Source organism: Chlorella variabilis (genome assembly GCF_000147415.1).
Source record: "Chlorella variabilis unplaced genomic scaffold CHLNCscaffold_11, whole genome shotgun sequence".
Classification (NCBI taxonomy): domain Eukaryota; kingdom Viridiplantae; phylum Chlorophyta; class Trebouxiophyceae; order Chlorellales; family Chlorellaceae; genus Chlorella; species Chlorella variabilis.
The window spans coordinates 116,564-126,191 of NW_005435077.1; the positions used below are offsets into that span (position 1 = coordinate 116,564).

Here is a 9,628-nt window from a genome sequence, read left to right on the forward strand (position 1 = left end):
CCGGGCGCCGTCACCAGGCCGGGGCTGAGCCGCCCCAGGCGCGGCGCCAGCGATGTGAGGCACGCCTCGGAGCGCGGGCGCATCATGGGGGAGGCCAGGTCGCCGCTGCCGCCGCCAGACGCAGACGCCTCCAGCACCGAGCCGCTGGTGCTGCCCGGCAGCGGCCGGCCGCTGCCCGCCTGCGGCAGCGGAGGCAGGCTGCCGCTGTGCGCCGCGGCGCCGCTGCCGCCCAGCTCCAGCGCCTGGCCCTCGCCGCCCTCCCGCTCGTGAGCCACGTAGCCCAGGTTCTCAAACAGCTTCCCCAGGGGCACGCGCTTCTCGTGCACCGAGGTGGAGGGCGACAGGATGCCGCTGGAGGGCGACAGCGCGCCGCTGCCCAGGCCCAGGGGAGAGGCCACAGGCTCGCGGCCTGCAGCACGTGGGTGGGTGGGTGGGGGAGGGGGACAGGCAAAGTCAGGCCCGGAGCAGGTGTGGGTTGGCGGGCGGTGCGGGCGAGCTGTGCATGCTCTGCGCGCTGTGGTGTGCAGGCCGGGGGCGGCGCCGACCTGGCGGCAGCGAGCTGGAGCGCGACAGCAGGGTCATGGCGTCCACCGAGTTGCTGCGCAGCACTCGCTGGGAGGGGGAGGGGAAGTCGATGGGGGCTGCCGCCGCGCCGGCCAGCGGAGACACGGGGCGCGGCGGGGGCCGGGCGTCGGGCTGGGTGGAGGGCGTCCGCGGCGGCGGAGACATGCGCGACAGGGTGGGCGGCGCCGGCTGCTGCCCAGCGTCGGAGGGCGGCTGCGGGGCGGCCGGTGGCGCGGCGTAGGGCAGGGAGGGGATGGAGGAGGCGGAGGAGAAGGAGACGAGGGAGGAGCTGCTGCCGCCAGAGCGGCGAAGCGGCGGCGCGGCCGCAAACTGCGCCTGCTGCAGCTGCGCCGGCGGCTGCCCCTCCTCCGAGTCGCGGCGCGACTGCTGGCCGTCCGATGGGGGCGTGGCAGGCGGCGCCGCGGCCGCCACCGCCGCCGCCAGCGCCGCGGCCAGGTGCGCGGCGGCGGGGGACGGCGGCGGCGCGCTGGTCTGCTCGCTGAAGCGGCCCAGCTGGCGGGAGCTGTTGGACACCAGGCTGATCTCCCTGCTGTACAGGCCCAGGTCCCTGGGCCCGTTGCCGCTGTTGGCCTGCTCCAGCGCGTTGGTGGTCAGCGAGTGCTCCAGCACCTGGGCCGCCTTGGCCAGCGAGATGGAGGCCTGGGGGTTGATCTGCAGGGCGCGCGGCGCAGGCAGGCGCTCGGTGGGGGCCAGCCAGCCAGCCAGGAAGCCGGCCCGGCAGCCACAGCCAGCTGCTGTGTGGCCACGTCGTTTGCCAGCTGCCTCCCTGCCCCGCGGCCAGCTGCCCGCCCTCCACCCACCTGCGGCAGCGCCGACAGCCGGTCCAGCTCTCCCTTGATGATGGAGGAGATGACGGCGGCATCATCCGGCGTCAGCTCCAGGTCGGAAACCATCTCGCTGGCCACGTCGGCAGCCGTGTCCACCGCCACATCAAACTCAAACTCCACGGTGCGGGAGGCGCCTGCAAGGTGGGCGGCAGCGGGGGAAACAGCCAGGGATCAGGCAGGCAGGCAGGCAGCGGTTGGGGAGCAGGGGGCGTGGCAATGCAGCGGCGCAGGCAGGCCAGGCTGCTTCTACGCTCACCGGTGGGCTCGCAGATGCGCAGGCGCAGCTGGATGCGCTTGTCGCCGTCCAGCCAGTCGCCCTTGACAAAGAAGCGGCGCTCGGTGCTCTCGCAGCGGCAGCCGTCGCTGTCGCTGCTGGTGGGGCTGCCGGGCTTGGTGGGGGAGGCGGCGCCTGGCGAGCCTCCTGGCGAGGCCTGCTTGGAGGCCTGCCGGCTGCGCACCGCGGGGCTGCCCGCCAGCTCCTCATCGCCGCCGTCTGCGCAGGAGGGAGACAGGGCAGCAGGCTGGGTGAGCCACGTGCTTTCCTCCAGCGGGGGGCCAGCGAAGGCGCACTGCCTAGGGCCGATGACAACATCTTCATTATCCACCGATACTAGTGTTCATGCAGCAGGCGCCCAGCCCAGGGCGCGTCACCCACCAGAGGCCTCCCCCTCCTCCGCAATGTTCTCCAGCACCGCCTGCGCCAGCTCCGAGGCGTTGGACCGCTGGCTGCGCACCGAGGCGCTGTCGCTGGGCGCCTTGTCGCTGTGCGCGTCGGCGCTGGTGGTGCGCGACAGCGGGTGCGCAGGCGGGCCGCCGGCCACGCTGGTGGCGGAGGGAGGGCCCTGCAGCGGGGGGCCCCCGCTGCTCACGGCCGCCACCATCTCGTTGAGGCTGGAGGCGGTGCGCGACACGGGGCCGCTGGCCAGGCTGCGATACTCGCTGCCGGCATCGTCGTGCGCCGCCAGCGCGGCGTCGCTGCGCGACGTCAGCAGCTTGTCCTTGCGGATGGAGTCGAAGTAGGGGTGCTTGAGGAGCTGGCGGGCGCGGGGGCGCGCGTCGCGCGGCGTGATGCACACATTGATGAACTCGCCCAGCTCGGGGCTGGCCACCTTCTGCAGGCCCGCGGGGCGCACGCCCTGCAGCCAGGCGCGGCGGCGGGGCATGGCAGCGAGGGCAGCGCTCAGCTCCGGGCATGGGTGGCAGGGGAGGCAGGCAAGCAAGCAGGTGATGTGATGCAGGCGCGGCAGCAGCCCCTGGGCCCACAGCAGCTGGTGTGGCGGCTGCTGCTGCACTGCGCACCAGCGAGACCTTGCGGTAGATCTGCGCCGCGTTCTTGCACTCGGAGTAGGGGTACTCCATGGTGGACAGCTCCAGCAGGCACATGCCAAAGCTGCAGGCAGGAGGGGCCCAGGAGGCAGGGGGGCAGGGCCGGTGAGCGGGGTCGACAGCAGGCAGGCCGGCATGCGCACCGATGACTACCACACCCCGCCTGCTGGCGGCCGCACCCCTGCGCCAGGGCGCCCCACCTGTACACATCCACCCTGTCGTCGTACTCCTCCTCATACAGCTCAGGCGCCATGAACTCCGGGGTGCCCAGCACGCTCTGCGGCGCGGTGCGAGACCGCAGCATCGTGGCCAGGCCCAGGTCCCCAATCTTCACCACGCCGTCTGCAGGCGGGCAGGGGGGCGACGGCGGGGAGCGGAAGGGCAGCGGGTCAGTGAGTGAAGGCAGGGCGGGGAGGGCAGGGCGAGGGGCACGCCACAAACGGCAGCTGCTTGGCTGGCCCGTCCGGCTGCGTGACCGGCTTCCCAGGCTGCGCGCACCCGAGCCGTTGATGAAGATGTTGTCGCACTTGAGGTCGCGGTGGATGATGGGCGGCGAGTGGCCGTGCAGGTAGACCAGCCCGCACAGGATCTGCCAGGCCCAGCGCTTCAGCACCTCCTCGTCAATATGCTTGTGTCGCTTGCGGTACCTGCAGGTGCGTGCAGGCAGCACTCCCGCACCCAGTGAGCAGGCGCAGCGCGGCAGCGCCACCGGCGTGGCCGACGGCGGCCCGTGCCCCCAGCACAGCTGCAGCGTGCTGGCCCGCTGGCGTCAACTCACTGGCGCAGCGTGCCCGAGGTGAAGAGCTCTGTGATGAAGTTGACGGTGTAGGTGCGCGGGTCGTACCAGGAGTCGTAGAAGCTCATGATGTTCTTGTGCTTGAGCGCCTTGAGCACCCGGATCTCCGCAAACAGGCGGTCCCGCTCCTCCTTGTTCTCCGCATCCTTGGTGCTCATCAGCTCGCTCACGCGCACCTGGTTCCACGCGACCTCCGTCCCTGCGGGCGGCGGGAGGGTGGCAGCGATTGAGGCAGAGGCGGGGAGGGGTGGGTGGGGCAGAGGGCCGCCCGGCGCGGCAGCGGATGTCGCCAAGCCCCTCAGCCCACCTTCTTGGGTGTCAAACGCCTTGTACACCACCTTGAAGGCGCCACGTCCCAGCACCTGGTCGAACTGCAGACCATAGGGAGAGGGGCGACGGCAAAGTGGCGATGACGGCCGCGCCCAAAACGCGGTCAGAGGGAGGCGGGACGGGCGCTGTGAGCCACAGAGGGCGGCAGGGCGGGCAGCGCCGCGGCCACGGGGTCCACGCCAGCCCCTGATCGCAGTGCATTCTGGCAGGGAAGCCCTGCATGCACGCCCGGCTGCTTGGCGGCGGACGCGTCCCCACACACGGCGCCGGCCTGGCTATCCTGGCGCACCCCGATGCCACCAGAGGCCACTCACCCTGCCAAACCGCTGGCTCGGGTCCGTCTCTGCAAAGTGGAAGTCATCGTCAGGAGGCTCCACCACCTCCACCTCTGCCGCGGCCGCCGTCGCGGCGTTCTCCATGGCCGCTGCAGCTACTGGACTGCCTAGTGAGCCCCAGGGGGGGAGGCTCTATGGCAGGAGGGAGCGCATCCTCTGCCCGTCGGAGCCTCTCTGGCAAGGCTGGCGCTTATACCCGTGGAAGCGGGGGACTGAGGGCAGGCGGCGGAGCTGGAAGCCGTCGCCGGGGGACCTGGCTTTGAAAGCAGGGTGCGTCTTGGTGGTCTGACAGCAGAAACAAGGCCGCTGTGGGGGGCAGGAAGCCCCGGAAGCCTCAACGGCCGGGGATATCGGGAACACTTGGCGCCTGGGGCTGGAAGCGCGGAGAACGAGCCCCAGGCGCCGGCGGCATGGCATAGCAGGCAACGCAGCGGAGCGAGAGCTGCATCGCATCAAACGAATTCGCAAGGTTTCCCGCCCCTTTGCAGCACTGCCTGATATAGGACACGGTGGGGCCCCAGCACAACTTCACCCCCAGCCTCGCCACTCCAGCCTCTACAGGGCGCAGGGGGAGCATTAGCAGGGGCTGCACAGGCACCCAGTAGTGCCCAGCAACGGCCGCATGTCGGTGCTGGGTGCTCTGGCAGCGGCGCTCGGCCGCGGGCGGCGCGCCCCGCGGGTCGGCTTCACACGCCTCACCACCAAGCAGGGCCCCCGCGGCTACTACAAGGGAAAGGGCGCCGCGCCTACGGGAAAACACACCAGCAAGGGTGCGTATTGCCAGCAGCCTTGGCCGCTGTGTAGGGGGCGAGGCTCAGCCGTGCCTGCACGGCTGTTGGTGCTTGGCCGCCGCTGCTGACGGCTGCCCGCTGCCACCCCCGTGCTCTACAGGCGGCTACACGCAGCAGGAGGCCAAGCACCCGCAGTACATTGTGCCCGACCTGAGCGACTTCAAGGTGGGTGGCACGGGAGAGAGTCTCCACACACACTTTTGCACTTAGCTCGCTCTGCTGCCACGAGCTACACCAGGCAATCTTTTTCGCTTGCCGCCTGCCAACAGCCACTTGGCATGCCCTGCGCTGGCCTGGCCCCGTGCAGCTGAAGCCCTTCATTGCCACCGACACCGTGAAGCCGACACCAGCATGAGCTGCGCAGCTCGCAGCCAAGCCCATTCCTGTTCGATGCTCCCGATGCTGCTGTTCTGCTGCTCACCTGCTACTCTTTTCAAGCGCCGCTCCTTTTCCCTTCCACTGCAATCATCATGCCGCCCTTTACTTTCCTACAAAGGCCCCCCTCACTCCCCTGCTCAACTCTCTTCCTGCTGCCGCCCTAGTCCTGATCAATCGCTCACGACAGCTGTGTGAATACCAAAATGCCAGGAAGAAGGAATTGGAATGCTCAAGTTTGAGAATCTGTGCCTGGGTAGCTGCACAAAACTGGGATCGGTTGGAAGGACGGGACAGTCGTGACTTGGCTGCCTCCGTGGGTGAGGAGGTGCATGGCGCACTTCCTACTCACTGGGCACTCTGTGCTCTCTGCATTCCTCACTCAATTCTGTGTGGAAAGAGGGCAGTGGCTAGCGCCACTCAGTACTGCAGCACAGGCAAAAAGTAGTTGCTGAGTGGCTCCCCAAGACCCCTTGACCAGTGGCGGCATGATGGGAAATGCACCCACGCGTGGCAGGCGCGTGACTCACGCGATCGGGCAGGGTGATCTCGATAGGGCACATGTAGGCGTCAGGGATGAACTTGGCGCCTTGGTTGGCCAGCGTGCTCAAAGCGGCGCCAAAGTCCTCCTCATAGCTGGTGCGGGTGACAGTCTTGCGGGAGGTGTCGTAGGTGCGCTTCCAGTCCGCATACTTGGGGTTGGCAGCGGCCATGGCCTCCTCGGTGGCAATCGGGTCGGCCTGTGTGAAGGGCCACAGCAGGAACTGCAGGCGGCGGGGCGAATGGGGCGGGGTGGCAACGCGCAGACTGGGCAAACGGCACGTGAGGGCATGAGTAATGCCATGGCGCAGCATGTTGCAAGGCGCCGCAATGTCCTGCTCCTGGAACTGGCATGCAGGCTTGCTCGATGCCCCCGCTCTCACACGCGCACCCCACCAGCAGCACCAACCATCTCACGCACGCACGCGCACACACCTGCTGGCGCTCCCAGAAGGGCGGCTTCTTGGCAAACGGGCCGTCGCCACCCTGGTCGGGCTTGGCGCCCAGCTGGGAGAAGAACCGCTGCATCTCCTCAAGCGACGCATCGTTGGCGGGCAGGCGGCCCGGCGGGGAGGGCTGGGTGGCGTCCACGCGTCCCAGGCGCACCGAGATGGCGTTGCCAAAGCCGTCGGCCAGGAAGGCGCCCTTCTCCGGGGACGCCGCCTTGGAGATCTTGTCCTCCCGCCACGCCGCCTCAACAGTCACCTGCAGCAGGCGCAGCAGAGTGGCAGGCTGAGCCCGGCCCAGCCCGCCTGCTCCGCCAACCAGCTCAGCAGCGCAATGCATGCCCAAGCCCACTGCGCAATGCCACAGCATGCCCAAGCCCACTGCATGCTTGCCCAAGGCTGCACACAGGGCAGCAAGCAGCCGTGCCTTTGCCGCCAGCACGATGGTGTCTGCCCAGCTCAGCGGGGCCTGCCCCTCCAGCCGCCGAGCGTCGATTGCGGCCTTGGCCTTGCTCAGCTTCTCCACCAGCGGCTTGAGGTCGCGGTTCTCAGGGCGGTCCAGCTCCTCGCTGCACGCACGCAGGCAGGCAGGCGGGCAGGCAGGTGGGCAGCGATGGTCTCTGACGGTTGCTGTGTGCGCACATGCCGTAGCGAGGGAGGCCAGGTGTGCTGCGGGCATGGCTGGATGGCAGATGGTTGTGCAAGCAACAGGCAACTGTAGTGGGCATCGCGCGGACTGCTGCGGCAGCGCTCACGGCAGCACGACGGAGCCGTCTGCGCCACCGGTCTTGGTGGCCTGGTCATATGTGCCGGCGTCGTTCAGCAGCAGGCGCACGCAAGAAGAGGCGTCGGCGCTGGTCAGAACCTTCTTCAGCTCCTCCTGGGCACGCTTCTGCGGCGCACAAAGGGCGGCAGCACATCGTATGGGACGCAGCAATACTCCCGCTCCAGTGCCGTGTGCTCAGGCGGGCATGCAGTGCTATGCTGGCTGGCTGGCGTCGCTGGGCTGCTGTGAGCAGCACTGAATGCCAACCAAATGTGGTGGCTGTCTTGGCCTGTGGTTCCGCTGCCATGGTCCCTGTCTCTCCCCTCTCCCTCTCCTCCCCACCTGCAGCTCGGTCATGATGTCGCGCTTCTGGAAGGAAGACAGCTGGGCGGCTGGCAGAATCTTGGTGGCCGCGCTGGCGGGCGCGGAGGCCACCAGAGGCGCAGCCACCGCGGCGCCTGCACCAGCAGGGACGTGGCGGTGCAACGACGGTCAGCATAGGGTGCATTTCTTCTTCGTCCGTCATGGACAGCCAAGTGGGTTGATGGATTAATGCAGGCCTCATCCAGCTTGCGACCCCAGACCAGCAGCACAAATAGACTGCCTAGCAGAAAGGAAGAAAAACTTCTCGAGCACCAACCTGCAATACCAAGCAGCACCGTCCGCCGGTCGGCGGCGGCGTCGGCCGTGTGCTCGTTAGAGGCGGAGCACGCCAGATGGAGCCGCTGGCACCTCGATGCGCGAGTCCTCTGCGCAGGCGACTGCGCCAGGCCGCTGTGGCTGTGCAAAGTTGCCAGAGACATGGCGGTGGTAATCGTGCCTGCCTGTTTCTACCAATGCAAATTGAATCGCAGATCGGACCCTGTCACACAGCGATCGATCCAACCAGCACACTGAGGTCACTGACACCTCAGCTGGCTCGGGTTGGAGGATAGCACCGATCTATGTCTCAGTGTAGCCCTCCTCCTGTTGCCAATTGAGCAGCCTCTGGACATGTGGCGCAATCTCACAGGCACTGCAGTAGGAGTGGCACAACCTCCTGCCACCTCTTGCTGCGGGGCGTCAGGGAGCCACCCACCGCAATTGCCACAAGTGCAGCTGCCTCTCCCGGATGAGGGCTGTCCCCATTGTGATGCTTGAGGGAAAGAACCTGTTGTCTGCCTGCCGCCTGGCTGCATCAACGGTGCCATCCCAACTCCCGCCGGTCCGCTTGCGCCCGCCTGTTCGCGCGAGTTGGCGAGGCGGAGCATATGGGGTGCAGCAATGCATCCTCTTCCTCTCAGCCGTGAACCACACAGAGGTCATGTGGGGGCATGTGTGGGCCGCAGGGCACCACCACAGTGGGAAACCCTTTGCGACGCGGCAGAGGCGGCGGCTTCCCAGACCCCGCCAGCTGCCCCTTCAAGTTCTACCCCCTGCGCTCGGTGCGCAAAGCAGTGAAATACATTGCCACATGGCCCTCTGCACTCCCAGAGGGCTATCTGCAGACAGCTGTCTTGCTTCGGAGGCTTCCCGCCGGGGGGCAAACTCAGAAGGGCCATTCTTGGAGCGTCTCAATCACGGCCCCGCACTATTTTCTGTTGGGTTGGGCTGCTCACCGTTTGCAAACCAAACTTTATACAGTGCAGAGTGACAAGCTGATGCAGGTGCAAATGAAGTACCGAAAGGCATAAGGCTGACATGCTTGGTGCTTTCAACCACCCAGGCTGTCCGCCACGAGCCAAGAGCCCGCTTGCGCAAGCCCTGCGCCTCGCCGTGCAGCGAGAGAGAGTAAGAGAGAGCCTAGGCGCCCGCCCACGCCTCTGCCCACACCGTTTCGCCCCTCGCTGATAAGCCGAGCAGGAGAGCACCAACCCGGGCCTGTCGGCTGTTGACAGTGACAGGCGCCTGCCGGGCAGGCGACGGGCAAGCTACGGGTGGGGCCCGGAGCCGCAGTAAGACAGACAGGCCTATGAGCGGGCAGACGCGGCGCAAGGTGGGCTGCCAGGGAGTCTGGGACGGCTGCAGGGGCCGCCCTCGCCTGTGAGCCACGGTACTTGCTCCCGGGGTGCCCCTCCACCTCTGGCCACAACTCGCTCGCCCCTCCCTCCCCTGGGAGGGACTCGCGCAGGTCTGTAAGTCGGGCAGGCTGGCGTCCACCGTGACGCTGCCAGAAGTGCTGGCGCTGCAGGTGGGCAGCTGCAGGCACGGGGCAAGGGGAGGTGGCTCCCGCCACCGACGTCGCGGCCGCCGCCCCCGCCACCGCCAACCTGTGCTCTTGCCTCTAAACCCGACTGGTGCCCCACCACCCGCCTGCCTGCAGCATTTGCCCATTGAGCTGGCAGCAGCAGAGGTGGGAGTCTGTGTGACAACCTTCAAAAAGGCAAGCTGGACCATGCGGCTCAACCCTGGAGCCTTCGGCTCTGCTAGGTGGCGGGTGGCCCGTGCTGGCACCATCAAGCGTCCAGAGCTGAGCTGCGTTGCTGATAGTTCGCCTGCGCCTACTTTCCTCACTTGCCCCCCCCCCCCCCC

At 67.9% G+C, this 9,628-nt stretch overlaps 3 protein-coding genes across 3 annotated transcripts; 1 reads left to right on the top strand and 2 right to left on the bottom strand.

Annotated features, from left to right (window-relative positions):
* Positions 1-1,818: 1,818 nt before the first annotated feature.
* CHLNCDRAFT_35513 (hypothetical protein) lies at positions 1,819-4,283 on the bottom strand (the record flags this gene model as incomplete). Its single annotated transcript, XM_005847308.1, has 8 exons — positions 1,819-1,905; positions 2,068-2,548; positions 2,712-2,802; positions 2,939-3,080; positions 3,237-3,385; positions 3,517-3,733; positions 3,842-3,905; positions 4,179-4,283. Coding segments are annotated over 8 exons (1,335 nt in total), but the record flags the coding sequence as incomplete, so codon positions are not given.
* Positions 4,284-4,821: 538 nt separating this feature from the next.
* On the top strand, positions 4,822-5,345 carry CHLNCDRAFT_134184 (hypothetical protein; the record flags this gene model as incomplete). Its single annotated transcript, XM_005847168.1, has 3 exons — positions 4,822-4,969; positions 5,091-5,155; positions 5,298-5,345. The coding sequence occupies 3 exons, from the start codon at positions 4,822-4,824 to the stop codon at positions 5,343-5,345; spliced, it is 261 nt and encodes an 86-aa protein (XP_005847230.1).
* A 202-nt stretch (positions 5,346-5,547) lies between these two features.
* On the bottom strand, positions 5,548-7,992 carry CHLNCDRAFT_48220 (hypothetical protein). Its single transcript, XM_005847309.1, has 7 exons — positions 7,758-7,992; positions 7,460-7,575; positions 7,107-7,243; positions 6,779-6,920; positions 6,341-6,610; positions 5,896-6,129; positions 5,548-5,791 (listed from the first exon to the last, which is right to left on the bottom strand). Exons 1-7 carry the CDS (start codon positions 7,918-7,920, stop codon positions 5,786-5,788), a joined length of 1,068 nt encoding a protein of 355 aa, XP_005847371.1. The 5' UTR covers positions 7,921-7,992; the 3' UTR covers positions 5,548-5,785.
* Between the last annotated feature and the right edge of the window lie 1,636 nt (positions 7,993-9,628).